Genomic DNA, 26,051 nt, shown 5'->3' on the forward strand with positions numbered 1-26,051 from the left:
AATGATTCCCCCAATTCTTGATTTACCAAAAAATTTAGGTTAATTTGAACTTTAATTGATAAATCATAACCTACATTATTTTATTTTTTTGGAGTTTAAGTAAACACATTGTTAAAACTTTTGAAAATATTCAGAATTGAAATAATTCCATCAATTCTTGATTTTTCCAAAAAATTTAGGTTAATCTGAAATTTAATTGATAAATCATGACCTAACTTATTTGATTTTTTTGGAGTTCAAATAAACTCATTGATAAAATTTTTTGAAAATATTCAGAATTGTAATGATTTTTCCCATTCTTGATTTTTCTAAACAATTTACGTTATTTGAACTTTAATTGATAAATCTTGACCTAATTTTTTTGATTTTTTTGGAGTTCAAGTAAACTCATTGTTAAAATTTTTTGAAAATATTTTTTTGGAGTTCAAGTAAACTCAGTGTTAAAATTTTTTGAAAATATTCAGAATTGAAATGATTCCCCCAATTCTTGATTTACCAAAAAAATTTAGGTTAATCTGAACTATAATTGATAAATCTAGACCAGATATATTTGATTTTTTTGGAGTTCAAATAAACTCATTGATATAATTTTTTGAAAATATTCAGAATTCAAATGATTCCCCAAATTCTTAATTTTTCCAAAAAATTTAGGTTAATCTGAACTTTAGTTGATACATCTTGACATAATTTATTTTATTTTTTTGGAGTTTTAATAAACACATTATTGAAAAATTTTTTAAAATATTTAGAATGAAATAATTATCCTAATTCTTTATTTGTCCAAAAAATTTAGGTTAATCTGAACTTTAATTGACAAATCATAACCTAATTTTTTTGATTTTTTTGGAGTTCAAGTAAACTCATTGTTCAAATTTTTTGAAAATATTCAGAATTGAAATGATTCCCCCAATTCTTGATTTACGAAAAAAATTTAGGTTAATCTGAACTATAATTGATAAATCTTGACCTATATTATGTGATTTTTTTGGAATTCATGTAAACTCAATGTTGAAAATTTTTTGAAATATTTAGAATTGAAACGATTCCCCCAATTATTGATTTTTCCAAAAAATTTAGGTTAATCTGAACTTTAATTGATAAAGCCTAACCTAAATTATTTTATTTTTTTTTGAGTTCAAATAAACTCATTGTTAAAAATTTTTGAAAATATTCTGATTTAAAATGATTCCATCAATTCTTGATTTTTCCAAAAAATTTAGGTTAATCTGAACTTTAATTGATAAATCTTGACCTAAATTATGTGATTTTTTTGGAGTTCAAGTAAACTCATTGTTAAAATTTTTTGAAAATATTCAGAATTGGAATGATTCCCCCAATTCTTGATTTACCAAAAAAATTTAGGTTAATCTGAACTATAATTGATAAATCTTGACCTATATTATGTGATTTTTTTGGAGTTCATGTAAACTCAATGTTGAAAACTTTTTAAAATATTAAGAATTGAAATAATTCCATCAATTCTTAATTTTTCCAAAAAATTTAGGTTAATCTGAACTTTAATTGATAAATCATGACCTAACTTATTTGATTTTTTTGGAGTTCAAATAAACTCATTAATAAAATTTTTTGAAAATATTCAGAATTGTAATGATTTTTCCAATTCTTGATTTTTCTAAACAATTTACGTTATTTGAACTTTAATTGATAAATCTTGACCTAATTTTTTTGATTTTTTTGGAGTTCAAGTAAACTCATTGTTAAAATTTTTTGAAAATATTCAGAATTGAAATGATTCCCCAAATTCTTAATTTTTCCAAAAAATTTAGGTTAATCTGAACTTTAGTTGATAAATCTTGACATAATTTATTTTATTTTTTTGGAGTTTTAATAAACACATTGTTGAAAATTTTTTTAAAATATTTAGAATGAAATAATTATCCTAATTCTTTATTTGTCCAAAAAATTTAGGTTAATCTGAACTTTAATTGACAAATCATAACCTAATTTTTTTGATTTTTTTGGAGTTCAAGTAAACTCATTGTTCAAATTTTTTGAAAATATTCAGAATTGAAATGATTCCCCCAATTCTTGATTTACCAAAAAAATTTATGTTAATCTGAACTTTAATTGATAAATCTAGACCAGATATATTTGATTTTTTTGGAGTTCAAATAAACTCATTGATAAAATTTTTTGAAAATATTCAGAATTCAAATGATTCTTCAAATTCTTAATTTTTCCAAAAAATTAAGGTTAATCTGAACTTTAGTTGATAAATCTTGACATAATTTATTTTATTTTTTTGGAGTTTTAATAAACACATTGTTGAAAATTTTTTTAAAATATTTAGAATGAAATAATTATCCTAATTCTTTATTTGTCCAAAAAATTTAGGTTAATCTGAACTTTAATTGACAAATCATAACCTAATTTTTTTGATTTTTTTGGAGTTCAAGTAAACTCATTGTTCAAATTTTTTGAAAATATTCAGAATTGAAATGATTCCCCCAATTCTTGATTTACCAAAAAAATTTATGTTAATCTGAACTTTAATTGATAAATCTACACCTGATATATTTGATTTTTTTGGAGTTCAAATAAACTGATTGATAAGATTTTTTGAAAATATTCAGAATTGTAATGATTTTTCCAATTCTTGATTTTTCTAAACAATTTACGTTATTTGAACTTTAATTGATAAATCTTGACCTAATTTTTTTGATTTTTTTGGAGTTCAAGTAAACTCATTGTTAAAATTTTTTGAAAATATTCAGAATTGAAATGATTCCCCCAATTCTTGATTTACGAAAAAAATTTTGGTTTATCTGAACTATAATTGATAAATCTTGACCTATATTATGTGATTTTTTTGGAATTCATGTAAACTCAATGTTGAAAATTTTTTGAAATATTTAGAATTGAAACGATTCCCCCAATTATTGATTTTTCCAAAAAATTTAGGTTAATCTGAACTTTAATTGATAAAGCCTAACCTAAATTATTTTATTTTTTTTGAGTTCAAATAAACACATTGTTAAAAATTTTTGAAAATATTCTGATTTAAAATAATTCCATCAATTCTTGATTTTTCCAAAAAATTTAGGTTAATCTGAACTTTAGTTGATAAATCTTGACATAATTTATTTTATTTTTTTGGAGTTTTAATAAACACATTGTTGAAAATTTTTTTAAAATATTTAGAATGAAATAATTATCCTAATTCTTTATTTGTCCAAAAAATTTAGGTTAATCTGAACTTTAATTGACAAATCATAACCTAATTTTTTTGATTTTTTTGGAGTTCAAGTAAACTCATTGTTCAAATTTTTTGAAAATATTCAGAATTGAAATGATTCCCCCAGTTCTTGATTTACCAAATAAATTTATGTTAATCTGAACATTAATTGATAAATCTAGACCTGATATATTTGATTTTTTTGGAGTTCAATTAAACTCATTGATAAAAATTTTTGAAAATATTCAGAATTGTAATGATTTTTCCAATTCTTAATTTTTCTAAAAAATTTAGGTTATCTGAACTTTAATTGATAAATCTTGACCTAATTTTTTTTATTTTTTTGGAGTTCAAGTAAACTCATTGTTAAAATTTTTTGAAAATATTCAGAATTGAAATGATTCCCCTAATTCTTGATTTACGAAAAAAATTTAGGTTAATCTGAACTATAATTGATAAATCTTGACCTATATTATGTGATTTTTTTGGAATTCATGTAAACTCAATGTTGAAAATTTTTTGAAATATTTAGAATTGAAACGATTCCCCCAATTATTGATTTTTCCAAAAAATTTAGGTTAATCTAAACTTTAATTGATAAAGCCTAACCTAAATTATTTTATTTTTTTTTGAGTTCAAATAAACACATTGTTAAAAATTTTTGAAAATATTCTGATTTAAAATAATTCCATCAATTCTTGATTTTTCCAAAAAATTTAGGTTAATCTGAACTTTAATTGATAAATCTTGACCTAAATTATGTGATTTTTTTGGAGTTCAAGTAAACTTATTGTTAAAAATTTTTGAAAATATTCTGATTTAAAATGATTCCATCAAATCTTGATTTTTCCAAAAAATTTAGGTTAATCTGAACTTTAATTGATAAATATAGACCTAATTTTTTTGATTTTTTTGGAGTTCAAATAAACTCATTGTTAAAAATTTTTGAAAATATTCTGATTAAAATTGATTCCATCAATTCTTGATTTTTCCAAAAAATTTAGGTTAATCTGAACTTTAATTGATAAAGCCTAACCTAAATTATTTGATTTTTTTGGAGTTCAAATAAACTCATTGTTAAAAATTTTTGAAAATATTCTGATTTAAAATGATTCCATCAATTCTTGATTTTTCCAAAAAATTTAGGTTAATCTGAACTTTAATTAAGAAATCATAACCTACATTATTTGATTTTTTTGGAGTTCAAGTAAACTCATTGTTAAAACTTTTGAATATATTCAGAATTGAAATAATTCCATCAATTCTTGATTTACCCAAAAAATTTATGTTAATCTGAACTTTAATTGATAAATCTACACCTGATATATTTGATTTTTTTGGAGTTCAAATAAACTGATTGATAAGATTTTTTGAAAATATGCAGAATTGTAATGATTTTTCCAATTCTTGATTTTTCTAAACAATTTACGTTATTTGAACTTTAATTGATAAATCTTGACCTAATTTTTTTGATTTTTTTGGAGTTCAAGTAAACTCATTGTTAAAATTTTTTGAAAATATTCAGAATTGAAATGATTCCCCCAATTCTTGATTTACGAAAAAAATTTTGGTTTATCTGAACTATAATTGATAAATCTTGACCTATATTATGTGATTTTTTTGGAATTCATGTAAACTCAATGTTGAAAATTTTTTGAAATATTTAGAATTGAAACGATTCCCCCAATTATTGATTTTTCCAAAAAATTTAGGTTAATCTGAACTTTAATTGATAAAGCCTAACCTAAATTATTTTATTTTTTTTGAGTTCAAATAAACACATTGTTAAAAATTTTTGAAAATATTCTGATTTAAAATAATTCCATCAATTCTTGATTTTTCCAAAAAATTTAGGTTAATCTGAACTTTAGTTGATAAATCTTGACATAATTTATTTTATTTTTTTGGAGTTTTAATAAACACATTGTTGAAAATTTTTTTAAAATATTTAGAATGAAATAATTATCCTAATTCTTTATTTGTCCAAAAAATTTAGGTTAATCTGAACTTTAATTGACAAATCATAACCTAATTTTTTTGATTTTTTTGGAGTTCAAGTAAACTCATTGTTCAAATTTTTTGAAAATATTCAGAATTGAAATGATTCCCCCAGTTCTTGATTTACCAAATAAATTTATGTTAATCTGAACATTAATTGATAAATCTAGACCTGATATATTTGATTTTTTTGGAGTTCAATTAAACTCATTGATAAAAATTTTTGAAAATATTCAGAATTGTAATGATTTTTCCAATTCTTAATTTTTCTAAAAAATTTAGGTTATCTGAACTTTAATTGATAAATCTTGACCTAATTTTTTTTATTTTTTTGGAGTTCAAGTAAACTCATTGTTAAAATTTTTTGAAAATATTCAGAATTGGAATGATTCCCCCAATTCTTGATTTACCAAAAAAATTTAGGTTAATCTGAACTATAATTGATAAATCTTGACCTATATTATGTGATTTTTTTGGAATTCATGTAAACTCAACCCTGTTGAAAATTCCTATGTGAGAACACATATGGGATCCCATCCAGGATCTCTTGTGAGTTCTTATGTGGGTTCCCATACAGGTTCACACATAAGATCCTGTATGAAAAGGTTCCTGGGATGAACTTGCGTGAGATCAAGCGCACGATCTTATGTCTCTGTAAAAGCAATAACACAGGATCCCATGAGGTTTCCTGTGTAGGTTCCTATATGAACAACACGATAAATAGGAACACACATGGGATCTTATCCGAGATCTTGTATGAGTTCTTACATAGGTTCTCACATATAAGAAGATTAATAGCAGCTTAATAAGATTTTATATCAAATCTTATTAAGCTGCTATTAATCTTCTTATATGTGAGAACCTATGTGAGAACCTATGTAAGAACTCATACAAGATCTCGGATAAGATCCCATGTGTGTTCCTATTTATCGTGTTGTTCATATAGGAACCTACACAGGAAACCTCATGGGATCCTGTGTTATTGCTTTTACAGAGACATAAGATCGTGCGCTTGATCTCACGCAAGTTCATCCCAGGAACCTTTTCATACAGGATCTTATGTGTGAACCTGTATGGGAACCCACATAAGAACTCACAAGAGATCCTGGATGGGATCCCATATGTGTTCTCACATAGGAATTTTCAACAGGGAATGTTGAAAATTTTTTGAAATATTTAGAATTGAAACGATTCCCCCAATTATTGATTTTTCCAAAAAATTTAGGTTAATCTGAACTTTAATTGATAAAGCCTAACCTAAATTATTTTATTTTTTTTTGAGTTCAAATAAACACATTGTTAAAAATTTTTGAAAATATTCTGATTTAAAATGATTCCATCAATTCTTGATTTTTCCAAAAAATTTAGGTTAATCTGAACTTTAATTAATAAATCTTGACCTAAATTATGTGATTTTTTTGGAGTTCAAGTAAACTCATTGTTAAAAATTTTTGAAAATATTCTGATTTAAAATGATTCCATCAAATCTTGATTTTTCCAAAAAATTTAGGTTAATCTGAACTTTAATTAATATATCTTGACCTATATTATGTGATTTTTTTGGAGTTCATGTAAACTCAATGTTGAAAATTTTTTGAAATATTTAGAATTGAAACGATTCCCCCAATTATTGATTTTTCCAAAAAATTTAGGTTAATCTGAACTTTAATTGATAAAGCCTAACCTAAATTATTTGATTTTTTTGGAGTTCAAATAAACTCATTGTTAAAAATTTTTGAAAATATTCTGATTTAAAATGATTCCATCAATTCTTGATTTTTCCAAAAAATTTAGGTTAATCTGAACTTTAAATAATAAATCATAACCTACATTATTTGATTTTTTTGGAGTTCAAGTAAACTCTTTGTTAAAATTTTTTGAAAATATTCAGAATTGAAATGATTCCCCCAATTCTTGATTTACCAAAAAAATTTAGGTTAATCTGAACTATAATTGATAAATCTTGACCTAAATTATGTGATTTTTTTGGAGTTCAAGTAAACTCATTGTTGAAAATTTTTTGAAATATTTAGAATTGAAACGATTCCCCCAATTATTGATTTTTCCAAAAAATTTAGGTTAATCTGAACTTTAATTGATAAATCATAAATTAATTTCTTTGATTTTTTTGGAGTTCAAGTAAACTCATTGTTAAAATTTTTTGAAAATATTCAGAATTGAAATGATTCCCCCAATTCTTGATTTACCAAATAAATTTATGTTAATCTGAACATTAATTGATAAATCTACAGCTGATATATTTGATTTTTTTGGAGTTCAAATAAACTCATTGATAAGATTTTTTGAAAATATTCAGAATTGAAACGATTCCCCCAATTATTGATTTTTCCAAAAAATGTAGGTTAATCTGAACTTTATTTGATAAATCATAACTTAATTTTTTTGATTTTTTTCGAGTTCAAGTAAAATCATTGTTAAAATTTTTTGAAAATATTCAGAATTGAAATGATTCCCCCAATTCTTGATTTACCAAATAAATTTATGTTAATCTGAACTTTAATTGATAAATCTACACCTGATATATTTGATTTTTTTGGAGTTCAAATAAACTCATTGATAAGATTTTTTGAAAATATTCAGAATTGTAATGATTTTTCCAATTCTTGATTTTTCTAAACAATTTACATTATTTGAACTTTAATTGATAAATCTTGACCTATATTATGTGATTTTTTTGGAGTTCATGTAAACTCATTGTTAAAATTTTTTGAAAATATTCAGAATTGAAATGAGTCCCCCAATTCTTGATTTACCAAAAAAATTTAGGTTAATCTGAACTTTAATTGATAAATCATAACTTAATTTTTTTGATTTTTTTGGAGTTCAAGTAAACTCATTGTTAAAATTTTTTGAAAATATTCAGAATTGAAATAATTCCCCCAGTTCTTGATTTACCAAATAAATTTATGTTAATCTGAACTTTAATTGATAAATCTAGACCTGATATATTTGATTTTTTTTTAGATTAAAAAAAATTAACTCATTGATAAGATTTTTTGAAAATATTCAGAATTGTAATGATTTTTCCAATTCTTGATTTTTCTAAACAATTTACGTTATTTGAACTTTAATTGATAAATCTTGACCTAATTTTTTTGATTTTTTTGGAGTTCAAGTAAACTCATTGTTAAAATTTTTTGAAAATATTCAGAATTGAAATGATTCCCCCAATTATTGATTTTTCCAAAAAATTTAGGTTAATCTGAACTTTAATTGATAAAGCCTAACCTAAATTATTTGATTTTTTTGGAGTTTAAATAAACTCATTGTTAAAAATTTTTGAAAATATTCTGATTTAAAATGATTCCATCAATTCTTGATTTTTCCAAAAAATTTGGGTTAATCTGAACTTTAATTGATAAATCATAACCTACATTATTTGATTTTTTTGGAGTTCAAGTAAACTCATTGTTAAAATTTTTTGAAAATATTCAGAATTGAAATGATTCCCCTAATTTTTGATTTACCAAAAAAATTTAGGTTAATCTGAAGTATAATTGATAAATCTTGACCTATATTATGTAATTTTTTTGGAGTTCAAGTAAACTCATTGTTGAAAATTTTTTGAAAATATTCAGAATTGAAATGAGTCCCCCAATTCTTGATTTACCAAATAAATTTATGTTAATCTGAACTTTAATTGATAAATCTACACCTGATATATTTGATTTTTTTGGAGTTCAAATAAACTCATTGATAAGATTTTTTGAAAATATTCAGAATTGTAATGATTTTTCCAATTCTTGATTTTTCTAAACAATTTACATTATTTGAACTTTAATTGGTAAATCTTGACCTATATTATGTGATTTTTTTGGAGTTCATGTAAACTCATTGTTAAAATTTTTTGAAAATATTCAGAATTGAAATGAGTCCCCCAATTCTTGATTTACCAAAAAAATTTAGGTTAATCTGAACTATAATTGATAAATCTTGACCTAAATTATTTGATTTTTTTGGAGTTCAAGTAAACTCATTGTTGAAAATTTTTTGAACTTTTTAGAATTGAAACGATTCTCCCAATTATTGATTTTTCCAAAAAATTTAGGTTAATCTGAACTTTAATTGATAAATCATAACTTAATTTTTTGAATTTTTTGGAGTTCAAGTAAACTCATTGTTAAAAATTTTTGAAAATATTCTGATTAAAATTGATTCCATCAATTCTTGATTTTTCCAAAAAATTTAGGTTAATCTGAACTTTAATTGATAAAGCCTAACCTAAATTATTTGATTTTTTTGGAGTTCAAATAAACTCATTGTTGAAAACTTTTGAAAATATTCAGAATTGAAATAATTCCATCAATTCTTGATTTTTCCAAAAAATTTAGGTTAATCTGAACTTTAATTGATAAATCATGACCTATATTATGTGATTTTTTTGGAGTTCATGTAAACTCATTGTTAAAATTTTTTGAAAATATTCAGAATTGAAATGAGTCCCCCAATTCTTGATTTACCAAAAAAATTTAGGTTAATCTGAACTATAATTGATAAATCTTGACCTAAATTATGTGATTTTTTTGGAGTTCAAGTAAACTCATTGTTGAAAATTTTTTAAAATATTTAGAATTGAAACGATTCCCACAATTATTGATTTTTCCAAAAAATTTAGGTTAATCTGAACTTTAATTGATAAATCATAACTTAATTTTTTTGATTTTTTTTGGAGTTCAAGTAAACACATTGTTAAAAATTTTTGAAAATATTCTGATTAAAATTGTTTCCATCAATTCTTGATTTTTCCAAAAAATTTAGGTTAATCTGAACTTTAATTGATAAATCTTGACCTATATTATGTGATTTTTTTGGAGTTCATGTAAACTCAATGTTGAAAATTTTTTGAAATATTTAGAATTGAAACGATTCCCCCAATTATTGATTTTTCCAAAAAATTTAGGTTAATCTGAACTTTAATTGATAAAGCCTAACCTAAATTATTTGATTTTTTTGGAGTTCAAATAAACTCATTGTTAAAAATGTTTAAAAATATTCTGATATAAAATGATTCCATCAATTCTTGATTTTTCCAAAAAATTTAGGTTAATCTGAACTTTAATTGATAAATCATAACCTAAATTATTTGATTTTTTTGTAGTTCAAGTAAACTCATTGTTGAAAACTTTTTAGAATATTTAGAATTGAAACGATTCTCATAATTCTTGATTTTTCCAAAAAATTTATGTTAATCTGAACTTTATATGATAAAGCCTAACCTAAATTATTTGATTTTTTGGAGTTCAAATAAACTCATTGTTAAAAATTTTGGAAAATATTCTGATTTAAAATGATTCCATCAATTCTTGATTTTTCCAAAAACTTTAGGTTAATCTGAACTTTAATTGAGAAAGCCTAACCTAAATTATTTGATTTTTTTGTAGTTCAAGTAAACTCATTGTTAAAATTTTTTAAAAATATTCAGAATTCAAATGATTCTCCCAATTCTTGATTGTTCCAAAAAATTTAGGTTAATCTGAACTTTAGTTGATAAATCTTGACCTAATTTATTTTATTTTTTTGCAGTTCAAATAAACTCATTGTTTAACATTTTTGAAAATATTCAGAATTGAAATGATTTCCCCAATTCTTGATTTTTCCAAAAAATTTAGGTTAATCTGAACTTTAATTAATAAATCTTGACTTAAATTATTTGATTTTTATGGAGTTCAAGTAAACTCATTGTTAAAATTTTTTGAAAATATTCAGAATTGAAATTATACCCCCAATTCTTGATTTACCAAAAAAATTTAGTTTAATCTGAACTTTAATTGATAAATCTTGACCTAAATTATTTGATTTTTTTGGAGTTTAAGTAAACTCATTGTTGAAAACTTTTTAGAATATTTAGAATTGAAACGATTCTCATAATTATTGATTTTTCCAAAAAATTTAGGTTAATCTGAACTTTAATTGATAAAGCCTACCTTAAATTATTTTATTTTTTTGGAGTTTAACTAAATTCATTCTTGAAAACTATTTAAAATCATCAGAATTAAAACAATTCTCCCAATTCTTGATTTTACCAAATAATTTAGGTTAATCTGAACTTTAATTGATAAATCATAACCTACATTATTTGATTTTTTTGGAGTTTAAGTAAACTCATTGTTGAAAACTTATTAGAATATTTAGAATTGAAAAGATTCTCTTAATTCTTGATTTTTCCAAAAAAGTTATGTTAATCTAAACTTTAATTGATAAAGCCTACCTTATATTATTTTATTTTTTTGGAGTTTATGTAAACTCATTGTTGAAAACTATTTAAAATAATCAGAATTAAAACGATTCTCCCAATTCCTGATTTTACCAAATAATTTAGGTTAATCTGAACTTTAATTGATAAAGCATAACCTAAATTATTTGATTCTTTTGTAGTTCAAATAAACTCATTGTTAATAATTTTTTCAAATATTTAGAATTGAAACGATTCCCCCAATTCTTGATTTTTCCTAAAAATTTAGCTTAATCTGAACTTTAATTGATAAATCTTGACCTAAATTATTTGATTTTTTTGGAGTTCAAGTAAACTCATTGTTAAAATTTTTTGAAAATATTCAGAATTGAAATTATTCCCCCAATTCTTAATTTACCAAAAAAATTTAGGTTAATCTGAACTTTAATTGATAAATCTTGACCTAAATTATGTGATTTATTTGGAGTTCAAGTAAACTCATTGTTGAATATTTTTTCAAATTTTTAGAATTGAAACGATTCTCATAATTCTTGATTTTACCAAAAAATTTAGGTAAATCTGAACTTTAATTGATAAAGCCTACTTTAAATTATTTTATTTTTTTGGAGTTTAAGTAAACTCATTGTTGAAAACTATTTAAAATCATTAGAATTAAAACGATTCTCCCAATTCTTGATTTTACCAAATAATTTAGGTTAATCTGAACTTTAATTGATAAAGCCTAACCTAAATTATTTGATTTTTTAAAGTTCAAGTAAAGTAATTGTTAAAAATTTTTGAAAATATTCAGAATTGAAATGATTTCCCCAATTCTTAATTTACCAAAAAAATTTAGGTTAATCTGAACTTTAATTGATAAATCTTGACCTAATTTTTTTGATTCTTTTGGAGTTCAAGTAAACAAATTGTTAAAATTTTTTGAAAATATTCTGATTTAAAATGATTCCATCAATTCTTGATTTTTGCAAAAAATTTAGGTTAATCTGAACTTTAATTGATAAATCATAACCTACATTATTTAATTTTTTTGGAGTTTAAGTAAACTCATTGTTGAAAACTTATTAGAATATTTAGAATTGAAAAGATTCTCATAATTCTTGATTTTTCCAAAAAATTTATGTTAATCTAAACTTTAATTGATAAAGCCTACCTTAAATTATTTTATTTTTTTGGAGTTTAAGTAAACTCATTGTTGAAAACTATTTAAAATCATCAGATTTAAAACGATTCTCCCAATTCCTGATTTTACCAAATAATTTAGGTTAATCTGAACTTTAATTGATAAAGCCTAACCTAAATTATTTGATTTTTTTGGAGTTCAAATAAACTCATTGTTGAAAACTTTTGAGAATATTTAGAATTGAAACGATTCTCATAATTCTTGATTTTACCAAAAAATTTAAGTTTTTCTGAACTTTAATTGATAAATCATAACCTACATTATTTGATTTTTTTGGAGTTTAAGTAAACTCAGTGTTGAAAACTTTTTAGAATATTTAGAATTGAAACGATTCTCATAATTCTTGATTTTTCCAAAAACTTTAGGTAAATCTGAACTTTAATTGATAAAGCCTACTTTAAATTATTTTATTTTTTTGGAGTTTAAGTAAACTCATTGTTGAAAACTATTTAAAATCATTAGAATGAAAACGATTCTCCCAATTCTTGATTTTACCAAGTAATTTAGGTTAATCTGAACTTTAATTGATAAAGCCTAACCTAAATTATTTGATTTTTTTGAGTTCAAATAAACTCATTGTTAAAAGTTTTTGAAAATATTCAGAATTCAAATGATTTTCCCAATTCTTGATTTTTCTAAAAAAAATTACGTTAATCTGAACTTTAATTGATAAATCTTGACCTAATTTTTTTTTTTTTTGGAGTTCAAATAATCTAATTTTTAAAATTTTTTGAAAATATTCTGAATTAAAATGATTCTCCCAATTCTTGATTTTTCCAATAAAATTACGTTAATCTGAACTTTAATTGATAAATCTTGACCTAATTTTTTTAATTTTTTTGGTGTTCAAGTAAACTCAGTAAACTCCTATGTAGGAATCCATGTGAGAACATATGCAGGATCTTATGTAAGATATTACTTAAGATTCTACATGGATTCCATCATGTATGTAGGAATCTATGTAAAATCTTATTTCTAGTATCTTACATAAGATCCTATATATGTTCTCACATGGATTCTTACTTAGGAAATGTAAATGTAAATCATAATTCTACTCTTATGCCGCCAGATGGTGATAATTTTTTTTCTCACAGTTGGGATCATTATTGAATACTATATAAGCTGAGAATTTAACTCAGAAGGTGTATTGCAAAGCTCAAATTTTTTTCTTTTTAGATAAATTTCAGTAATATTATTTAATTTTTAATTCAATAATTTTTAATTTTTGTTAAGTGCCTTCTGCATAAAGCAGTCAACATGAAATCCCATGTGATTTCCTATGTTCAAATCCATGTTAAATCATATGAAAGAATGCACATGAAATTCCATATGGTTTCCTATATTAATTAAAACTTGTATGTAAGATTTCATAAAAGGAAATCTTTAGAATTTTATATGATATTTTTTATAACATTTGATGCGAGTTGATTATGAAGGAAATTGACAAAAATAATATGCCAGAAAAACTATAGGAAATAATGTAGGAATTCACATAGATGTCAAGGTAGAATCAACATAATAAATTCCTACATGAAATCATACACCAAATCGTGTCCGAATTTCATATATGATTTGTAACGATCAAAATCGTTTTCTTTCTTTTGGGATAAATATGCCGTTCCTGGTGGTTTTTCTCATCTGATAATACATCGCGCCAGGCGCTAGCCTGATAGCTACCGCGACCAGTGGTCGTTGAACGAATGAAAAATTCGGGTGTCATCGGACCCCACACGAAGGGTCTCAAAGGTTGCGATTATGATCGCGCTCGATTTCAAAAAATTAGAGAGAAGCGAGACTTCTAGCGAGAAGCAAAACTTCTAAGACATATACGAGTCTCATTATTAACGCGAATTCAATTTATGCGCTGCGACGCACTCTTTTCTTTCTTTCAATGTATAACACATTTTACTATCATTAAATTATTCAGTTTTCTTAATTGTTTACTCTTTATTAATTTGTGTGCCTTTTAACGATGGATCAATAATAAAGGAATCATAATTCACCAGCGAAACAGCGATCTGCGAATTGGTAAGTTCGATCAATCCTTGTTCTTCTTACCTAGTAACTTGTCTCAATAATATTCTTATTCGCAACTGCTCAATGGATTTCGCCGCTGGCCGAATCTTTCTTTAAATTACATGGATTTCAGGAGTTTTCTTCAAATACATTGTGTCGACTGTCGTGAGCTGAACCCTTATTCTCTAAATTATTATTTAAAATCAAAGTCTCGCAAAGTTTGCCACAGATTTTACATGGAATTCTATGTGGATTCCTATGTCGACCTAGGATTTCATAACGGTTTTTATTAAGGAACCTGTATGGAATCACATATAGGATCCCATGTGAGGATTTTCAATTGGGTTTCGATCACACCATAGATTGACCTGTTTAAAGCAAAAATGCAGTTGTGCCTTTCAAAAATGTATAAATTTAAATGAAGTCACGATTTATATTATCATCTTTAAATTGTTGACACAGGAATACAATTAGAGGCACATCATTAAAGAAGGTCTTAAAATTTTTGTTTTTTCATCACCTTTTAAGAAATGCATTGAACTTTTATTTTTATCCAACCCCGTAATAGATATTTTCATAAGAAGACGTTCAATTGAATTATTTAAAAAGTGCTATCACTCAATGAAACCTTAGTAGTTTTAGTTTCAGTGGTGGCACATTAATGGGATAGTTAAAATTTGTTGACAAAATATGTCTGTTAGATATTTCCATAGTAGCTTAAGTGATATTTTACACGCTGCAAAAATAAAGACGTTAAGAATATAAACTTTTTCAAGAAATTCAAATAAAATTTAAGCATTTTATCACTTTTTAACATATAAAACTAATTGTCAAATAAATATTTTGTTCTAATACTGTACATAAATGTTCCTTTGTATATAATTTAGCAAAAAAAAAATTATACCGAAAGTTTTAATTAAAAATAATTCTGATTTTTAAGTGTTCGATTCGAGAATCATGTTAAAGTTTATGCAGACTTTAGTATATTTTACTTTAGAAATATGCAACCCGATTTACAGAGAAGTTTGAAAAAAACATTGAAGAGGAGTCATTTTTAAATTTGCCGCTTGAAATTGGATGCGCACGATGATTTAAGTCATCACGTGATAGCAGAAACGGCATCAAGAAGACTAGAACCAGGAGGGAAACTCCGTTGTAAAGATGCGGCGTGAAAAACAAGCCACTAGAAGGCGTGGCTTATCGTTCGTGCTTTGCTGTTCAGACGAATTTGAGTGTTCTGCGCATACTTTCTTGACACTGATATTTGAAATGTAGCAGACGCTGTTTTTAAGTTTCTGTTTATGCGGTTATGGCAAATGGTTTACCCATAAATTTTTTGATGCGATTATATTTAATTAATTATATTTAACTAGCAAAATTAAACGCGCGCAAGCGCGCCAAATTGAGTGTTTAATTGTTTGTTATAAAGAAATTAAAGATTAATATTATCAATAATAATTTAATTTATTAGAATATTATTACATATTAAATGATAATAATGAAAATTATATGTTTACAAGCCTCGGATTATACGACTTTTTCTGACTTTTTTCAAAAATAAGACTTTTATCGACTTCTTTTAATAAAATGTGACATTTTTTTTACATTTGAAAAAAAATGTAAATAAAATACATTTTTCTAGTATAAAATGTAGATCTTCATCATATCTTCTTCAATTAAATTATTTAACAAATTTTAAACTAAAATGATTCTTCACTACATTAATTATTTTTAATAATTTTAATGAAATACATCACAAATTCAATTATATCAAAATTATTTTTCAATTAAAATTTTTATGAAATTTAACAATTGTTTATAATTTTTAAAAAAAATATCACAATAAAATTTAATTATTTTTTAAAAATTTCAATTCAAAATAAACTAAAATTCAATTATTACCCAAAATTTTAATTCAAAATCAATTAAAAATCCAATAATTATCCAAAATTTTCAATTTAAAATTTAATTATTTACCAAGTTTTCAATTTAAAATGAAATAAAATTCAATTATTTTCTAAAATTTCTATTCAAAATTAATTAACCAAATTTTCAATCAAAAATGAACTTAAATTAAATTATTATCCAAAATTTCAATTAAAATTTAATTATTTACCAAGTTTTCAATTTAAAATGAAATAAAGTTCAATTATTTTCTAAAATTTCTATTCAAAATTAATTATCCAAATTTTCAATCAAAAATGAACTTCAATTAAATTATTATCCAAAATTTCAATTAAAATTCAATTATTTCCCAAAAATTTTCAATTTAAAATTAAATATAATTTCATTATTCTCAAAAATTGGAATTCAAAATTAATTGAATTTTCAATAATTTGAATTTAAAAGCATCTAAAATTTAATTATTTCTAAAATTTTCCATCGAAATTTTTTTTTTTGAAATTTAATAATTTCAATTATAACTCTAAGGAAATTCAATTATTTTTAACTATTTTAATAATATTCTTTGAAAATTCAACTATCTGAAACCATTTTTCAAATTATTGTATTTTGTCCGCATTTTCTAATAAATTTTTAGTGAAATCATCTAAAATTTTAATTACAAAACACTTAAAGTTTCAATTAATTTCAAAAATCTCAATTTTAAATCTTTGAAAATTCAATTAAATTTAAAAAATGTTTTCCAAAAATTGTTTGATAAATTATTTTCAGTTCTGGAAAATTTAATAATTGTTTGAAAATTAATAATATCTTTGAAATTTAATTATTTCTAAAAATTTCAATTTTAACCCTTCGAAAAGGATTATTATTAAAAAAAAAAAAATTTATTTAAAAATCTGTAAAATATTTTTGTTAAAATAAAAAACAAATCCACTTTTTTTTGGAATATAAATCGACTAAAACGACTTTTTTGTGTCTTTAAGTTGATTCGAGGCCTGTGTTTTTATAATTAATATTTAATAGGTATTCGTTGGCCCCTGGTACCTTAAAAATTAATTTTTAAAAATAAATGTTTTTCAAATTACTATCTTATACGAAATTTCCTGGCGCATCTTTTTTCTCATCATACATTTTTTGTACAATTTTTGAATCAATATACAACTTTAAAAAGAATTTCGTTGGTAAACGTTGTGTACTTCAGCTTTGTGAATTGAATTTTCGAATTTGGAATTTTAAAGAAACTTATTCCGAAATTTGGAAACACAATTATACAACTTTGGCAAAAATAAGAAAAAGAATTGTCAAAATTTGACACGTCATAAGATTACTATTCAAAAAAACACGTGAAATCAGAAAAGGCCAACTTCAAGTTAGGACAGAAGGACAGACCAAGCATTTTATTATTATATAATTTACCTAACCAAGCAGACGCAAACATTTGCAGCTGCTTGCTACGAAATTTCCCCTTCAAAACCTACAAGGTTAGTATGCGCAGAATTCGTAAATTCGTTCTATTAGCAGTACACGAACTTAAACGACACGCCCACCGTGTGCACGTTTACCATGCCACTACTCACTGCGGTAAAGCGTGGAAGTTTCACCTCCTGGTTCTAGTCTTCTTGAACGGCATGTTGGAAACCATTTTGGTTATATGAAATCAAAACATAACCCCAAATAATCATCGTATTTGACATTATTAATAAAAAAACAAATAGAAATAAAAAATAAATAGTCATTAAAAGATTATAATAATGATAAAAAAGTTAAAATAAAAATTTAGTGAAAAAGTGTTTGGCAATTTTATCTACATAGTGTAAATAAAATAAAATAAAATTGCCAAACACATTTTCACTAAATTTTTATTTTAACTTTTTTATCATTATTATAATCTTTTAATGACTATTTATTTTTTATTTCTATTTGTTTTTTTATTAATAATGTCAAATACGATGATTATTTGGGGTTATGTTTTGATTTCGTATAACCAAAATGGTTTCCAACATGCCGTTTCTGCTATCACGTGATGACTTAAATCATCGCGACTCCTCTTCAATGTTTTTTTCAAACTTCTCTGTAAATCGGGTTGCATATTTCTAAAGTAAAATATACTAAAGTCTGCATAAACTTTAACATTTTATTTGGGGTGATTCATAGTCAAATAATCTTACTGTATATACAAAGAGATATAAATGTGCCTGCAAATTAAAAAAATAAATTTTTCTCTTGAAAATTAAAAGTTTCGTGGATTTGCTTACATTTTTTTGAAAATCCAAAAGTATTAAATTAATTAAACAATTGTGGAAAATTAAGTTTTCAATTTAAGATACTTTTACAGTTATATACGGCAGAACTGCTTGTAAAATTAAGAGGGAGAAGCAACTTTGTAGATACAATTCATTATTGCAATTCATTTCAATAAAAGTTATAAAATTAAAAAAAAACATCATTTTCCTGATATTTTTAACAAGTTTTACAATAACAACAATATATTGTTTCAACAAATTGTAAATGATCTAGAAATACAATTAATAATATTTGTTTAAATTGTAAATAAAAAATCTTGCTCAAAAAACTATAAAAAATATTAATAAACATTTTCTAAGGATTTTTCCTTTTATTTGCATTTTTTGAAGGGTTTTTTGGGGCTCTTTAAAAAATAGTTATAAAATTTTTTTAAAATATTATTTCCTTAAAATCATTTTGAAATTTTAGAAACAAATATCATTTTTGTAATCAGTTATCCTGAAAACACTAAAGTAACAACTTTCGAGTAATTCCAATCAAAACTTTTTTACGGGTAATTAAGGAATTAATTATGAATATAGGCTAACGTTACGTTTAATTTAATGGTATTATATATAAAGTTATTCATATGTGTTTAATTTATGTTGTAAATTAACATTGTAATAAATTCATTATTTGGTTTAAAATTTAGATTTTTAATGATGTTTTTCATACTGTATACAAATATTAAAAATATTTTTTTTATATAAAATTTTATTGTTTATAAATAAAGTACAAACAATAACTATATTACGAAAGTTTACAATCGGAGTCTAATATTTAATAACTTATGGTAGTAACATGTGTTATAATATAAATTTATCTATTAAATGAAACGTTAAAAATTATTTCACTAGGTGACGAAAATAAACGTTAAACTTGAAAAGTATGAAAGTTTATTAAAAGTTATAATTATTAAGAAATTTAGTCTTTTGACTTCAATTAACACTTTATATTATATTATATTCGACACTTTTGCCTAATAAACAAAAATTACACGTTCCCTATTTTAGAACCCATTCGGCCAATGCCCAAAACACAATAATGAATCTCTCGCGCTCGATACCCATCGAGATCTGCGCTCTCATACCAAATACCACTCCAAAACGATCCTTGACACTGTTGCCAAATATTTTAAACAAAAATTCCTAACACATGTAAAAATGATTCACTTTTTCTGTAAACTACGTTATAAAGAACATGTGTACATTATATAGCACATTTATTAACACGTGTTTAGTAAGCGAAAAAGATTTATTTCAAAAGATTCTCATGAGATTAACATTCATATGTTGAGAGCAGCGCAGAAAATCCATGGTTGTTACCAATGATTTTCTACTGATTTTAAGAATTACCTTCTTCATTTTAATGCATTTTTTAAAAATATATTGTATGATTAATTAATTCAAGCAATTTGATAATGTTTCTCAATATCATTTGTTTATTTTTCTTTTAAATGTTTAGTGAATAATTAACGTTTTTTTGGTTTGTATTATATTAATGATGAACGCATCATGTCACTAATAATTGTTTTTCAGCGGTTATTAATTCATTTTTTCATTTTTTACTCTAATATACATAAATATTCATCTTACCCCAATACCAATGAGTATGTTTGATCTTGCTCCAAAGATCGACGTTACTGACATCATTACATCACAAGGTAAAATGTCTAACAAATTAAGAAATTGCTATGACTCGTAAAAAATCAAGCTGCTCAATAAGAAAGCAGCAGCTCGCTTTCATACAAGTACTACAGATCCCAATATACTGCTCTTCTTTCTCATTCATAAAATATGCGCGCATATTTTGCTAGTTGATAATATACTAAGGGACAGTCCACTACCTTATTCTAACTTTGTCAGCGAAGAGCAATTTACGCTTTACCTATGAGCTGAATTGTTAATAGTAAAAATTAGTATTATTTCTAAACTTTATTATTTTCTCTTTAAATTATTTATTTTATTTTTTGTTAATTAACTTCCGTCTTTAACACAGTAAACCTGAAAAAACATCTGTATAAAAAAAATTTTTTTTTTGATTTAGATGATTCTGTAGCGAGTTACGTCAAACACCGTAAATCTATATTTTTACGAGGTGCCTGAAGAGATTTACTGCCACTCGTTGAATTTGCAATATTTTTCAATCAGACTTTAGGAAAATATACTTCATATATTGTACCTATTAATATATGGAAATTAAATTAATAAAGTAACACACTTTATATCACTGAAAAAAATTATTAAAAAAGTACCTTTTTACAACGAATTAACCATACCCCCCCTTAAAATGAATTTGTTTTTGTCAGTGAATCCATATAAAAAGGAGTCCCTCTTAAGATCTTTAGAATCAAAACATTCATTAGAATAATATTCTTTGAAACATGTGTTATGAGATAGTAAAATAAATATCAATATATGAAAACAATATATTTTTCAATTCTTAGTAATTTTACCTCTTATATATTATTTTACTCAATATAAAATATTGATTGTCTCACAGACAGTAGCAGCTCATGAACAAGCTATGAGGGAACAGGCTAAAAAGATGAATGTTGCTTCGTTGCGTTCAGGGGAACAATCTGGTGAAAGTGCAGAAATAAAACTAGCGAAGGTAAATATAATTTATATTGTCTTTGATATGAAAAAATTCCTTATACTACATACTTTCAGGTATTAATGCGACAAAAAGCATTTTTTCATTTTAACTGTAGCTCTTCATATCGGATCAGCCATTTTGAATTTTGAAAAACTAACATCATACTCGAATTCAGCGGCCCCGAAAATCTCTGAGTAAGAAGTTTCAATCGAATGCGATCAATTTTGCTTTCTCGTGGAGGAAGCTTTGTAGTCCTTTCGTTTGTAAAAATTTTCAAAGTATCGGAAACAAATTTTTCTCTATATAGAAACATGTCATATGAGATCCTGATCAATTGTCCGGATGTATGTATGTGTGTGTGGATCCCTTTTTTGTTTAGAAGATAACTTTAACAGGTTTTAATGGATTTAGATAAAAATTGGTAGGCTCATTTATCATATTAATATCTCAAATCTGACCAAAGGATTTTAAAAAATACCCAAAAAAAAAATTTTATCGTCTTTTTTCCAAAAAATATTTTTAATTGAAAAAATTTTTAAATAGACACATTTAAGGTTATATATAATAAAATCATATTCCTGACGTCAAGACAAATCAATCAGTATATATAAAGTATAGTTTTAATTTAAATTTAAAGAATTAATGAAAGTTAAAAAATAAGAAATTCTCATTTTGGCTATAAAATTTTGTGATTTTATAGATGAAATAATTGTATTCCTTACATGAAAACGAATCGATTGGTATATATAAAACTTACGTTTGAGGTAAATTTTATAAATTAATGAATTTTAAAAAATAGAAAATACACATTTTAGCTGAAAAATTTTATATTTATTTAAATTCAAGTTTAAATATAAAATAATTGTGTTCCTTGCATTAAAACGAATCGATATAATTGTAAATAATTATAAATTATATGAGGCATTCTATTTCAACTCGTTCCACCTTCAAAAGACGATCGCTAGCAGAGCGTTTTTCAAGAGATTTTTATTATATAAAATAGAAAATAATCTTATAATGTTATACACTATTTCGAAAGAGAATTTAATGATCTTTCGATTGGTCTTGACATTTTTTTAATTTTCTCACAATTTCATACAGAAATCTTGATTTGAAATATAAAACTCATGATATCTCAAAACACATCCCCTTCAATTTTATTTTAATATATATGAAAATAAAGCTTAGTTTTTCTAGTTTCAAACTCCGTTTGGTTTATCATGGACATTTGTGAGGATTTTTGTATAACAGTGATTCAAAATATGTGTTTTTGAAAACTTTGACACGAAGTATGAAGTTGAATCCTAACCCATTCAACCTACGTCACACACGAATTTCATTGTTTTGAAAAAAATCACAACCTGTACAATTTATTTGAAATATTTATTCATTTATACAATAATTATCTTTAAATAAATAATTTGAATAAATGTGTTCTAAATATTTTAAATTTAATCTTCTAATAGCTTTTATCTTTCATTAGCATAATTTTTATTATTTATAAGAGACAAATAAAAAGCAATATTAGTACGCAATATTGCGAATTTTTGCACCGTGATAATAATTGTTGCTATATGAGAACAATTTTCCTAATTTTTTGTACTTCTGAGATTTTTAAGCAAGAGTCAAAGTATGATTTACTCTGAAAATTACAAAATAATTTTAATGAAATACAATGAAAATTACGACATATTTTCAATACTGCTTTTAAAGTACTTGTTTGTTTAAAAAACAAAGTTTTGAAAATATTTCTAAATTTTTTATTTTAAGTAATTTTTTTCTCCAAATAAATTCACTTAATTATGCCAAACATTTAATTAAGTTATTTGAAAATATTTAGGAGCTGTTTTTTAGACTTCTTTCCAAAAACTCCTATTTACATTTTTTAAGTGAACCACAAAATTTATTTTACAACAAAAATGTGAGCTGTTTTTCAATTTTTTAATTTAACCTTAATTTTCTGGTATGCTTCAAAATAATCTTTTAACAGTTTGTGAAGAAAAATAACTAACAGTTTACTTCAATAATTTAATTTAAAATGGCATTGCCTAAATACGGTAAAAGTGTGAATCCATTTGGAGTAAAAAATCATGGAAAAGGAAAAAATCTTAGAAATATTTCGAAACACCAAAAACTCAAACTGCCTGAATTTTCAAAAGCAGGATTAAAAATTTGTCATATCTGCCGAAAAAAATAGATTTGCTACCGCAACCGATTGTTTTATCAGAGAATCTATCACGTAAATATTTTTACTATATTTAATTAGATTTAATTTTTAATTTTCGTCATGAAAAATAAATAATGTCCTTACAGCCATGGAAGAAACAGAACAGACATCAAACATTCTTGATGACTCCAGCATTCACTGCATAGAGAATTCTAGTGAAAAAATTGAATTTCTATCCTCTGAAGAATTTTGTCAAGTGGGACGTGAAGTTTTGGAGCAAATAATAGAGAAATTTCAAACATCTACCAGTGTATCCGAAAAAATCTTACTTTTGACTCTTGCTCCAAAATCTTGGGGTTATAGAAAATTAGTTAACGTGTTTGGTGCAACTTATTCGCAAGCAAAAAACGCGAAGAAACTTGATAGGGAACATGGAATTTTAACTTCACCAAATCCGAGGTCTGGTCATCCTATATCGCCTGAAACAAAAAAAATTGTTACAGAATTTTATGAATCTGATGAGATCAGTAGATTGTTGCCAGGAATAAAAGATTGTATTTCTTTAAAACAAGATGATGGCTCTCGAATTTCTGTACAAAAACGATTGCTCCTATTTAATCTTTCAGAGGTTTACGATCTGTTTAAAGAAAATTACAAAAATGCTAAGATTAGTCTTGCTAAGTTTTGTCAGTTGAGGCCACCATACTGTGTCTCGGCAGGGTCAAGCGGTACACACGTGCTATGCCTTTGTGTACATCACGAAAACTTTAAGTTGATGATAGAAGGATCATCAATAAAGAATTTGACTAAAGACTCCGAAAAACAATTATCTAATTACAAAGAATGTATAAAATTAATAGTTTGTAGTAACCCTCAACCACATTGTTTTTTATACGAATGCGAAAAATGTCCCGGCAAAAGTAGAATGGAAAGAATTTTAAGAGTAATCTTTGAGGAACACGGAATTGACAGAATAGAATTTCAAGTTTGGCAAAATACAGATAGAACGACTCTCAGAACAGAGGTAATGGAAGTCGATGATTTTATTGATGAATTTGGAGAAGAACTATTATCTTTGAAAGTCCATGATTATGTTTCCAAGAAACACTCTTCTTTCTTGACGAATTTAAGAGATCAGTTGCTTCCAGATCATTTTTTGATTCAATTTGATTATGCGGAAAATTACTCATTTGTGGCGCAAAATTTTGTGCAAGCTTTCTATTGGAATAATAGTCAGGCGTCATTATTTACTGTTGTCATCTACTTCAAGAAAAATGGGCAACTCATGCATAAAAGTATGATTATCATATCTGATAATTTAAATCATGACACAATTACGGTCTATCAGTGTCAGGAGCTAATAATTTCCTATCTGAAAGAAAATTTTGAACCTTCGAAGATCATTTACTATTCTGATGGTGCTCCTCATCAATTTAAAAATAGGAAAAGTTTTGCCAATCTATTGTGTCATCAAACCGATTTTAGGATTCCAGCAGAATGGCATTTTCATGCTACAGGTCACGGCAAAGGACCTTGTGACGGTCTTGGAGGAAATCTGAAACGGCAAGCTCTTCGTGCAAGTTTGCAGCGTAAAGGGAGTGAACAAATACTTTCCGCGGAAGCATTGTTTAATTGGTCCAAGCGAAATTTCCCTGAAACTGAAATTCAATTTATATCCAAAGAAAAGTACTCCAGGACTAAAAAATTTCTTAAAAAAAGATTTAATGAATCTAAAACAATTTCAGGAACACAAAAATATCACACCTTCATTCCTGTTTCTGAAACACAAATGCTTTTAAAAAAATATTCTTCGTCCGAGGAAAGTAAATTTTTCAAAACTAAATAAAGAAAAAAATTTGTTATTTAAAAATTAGTATTTTATCAAGGACTATAATTCTTCTGTGTTTAATTTTTGCTGAAATAAAAAATGTTTCGTTTAACCTACAAAAAAATGTCTTTTTTTCATAAAATAAAAGTATTTATTTAAAATTTTCCTCCAATAATAATTGTATTTAATATTAAAAAATTAATTTGGTGAGTAATTTTAAATTTAATCTTAAAAATCACTTAAAAGCATTTTATTAAAATAAATACGATATTATTAATCTCCTTACAGAAAATTTTTATTATTATAGGTTGCGATTTTTTTTCAAAACAATGAAATTCGTGTGAGACGTAGGTTGAATGCGGGTTAGGATTCAACTTCATACTTCGTGTCAAAGTTTTCAAAAACACATATTTTGAATCACTGTTATCCAAAAATCCTCACAAATGTCCATGATAAACCAAACGGAATTTGAAACTAGAAAAACTAAGCTTTATTTTCATATATATTAAAATAAAATTGAAGGGGGGGGTGTTTTGAGATATCAAGAGTTGAATATTTCAAAACGCAATTTCTGTTTGAAATTGTAAGAAATTAAAAAAAATGTTAAGACCAATCGAAAGGTCGTTAAATTCTCTTTCGAAATAGTGTGTAACATTATATAAATTATTT

At 24.5% G+C, this 26,051-nt stretch overlaps 1 protein-coding gene across 6 annotated transcripts in view; it reads left to right on the forward strand.

The window, feature by feature from the left end:
- Window positions 1-26,051, forward strand: part of LOC127290350 (rhodopsin-like) — a 699,229-nt gene that overhangs the window by 562,203 nt on the left and 110,975 nt on the right. For 5 of the 6 annotated variants that reach the window (XM_051318856.1, XM_051318854.1, XM_051318852.1 and 2 more), the window contains one exon: window positions 21,292-21,402. The exons of the other annotated variant lie outside the window; for it this stretch is intronic. In XM_051318856.1, coding sequence (XP_051174813.1) covers window positions 21,292-21,402 — 111 coding nt within the window. The remainder of the gene's footprint in view (window positions 1-21,291; window positions 21,403-26,051) is intronic. 6 annotated transcript variants of the gene reach the window in all.

This window comes from Leptopilina boulardi, unplaced genomic scaffold, assembly GCF_019393585.1.
Source record: "Leptopilina boulardi isolate dan_hultmark-lab unplaced genomic scaffold, ZJU_Lbou_2.1 LbouV2_60, whole genome shotgun sequence".
Taxonomy (NCBI): domain Eukaryota; kingdom Metazoa; phylum Arthropoda; class Insecta; order Hymenoptera; family Figitidae; genus Leptopilina; species Leptopilina boulardi.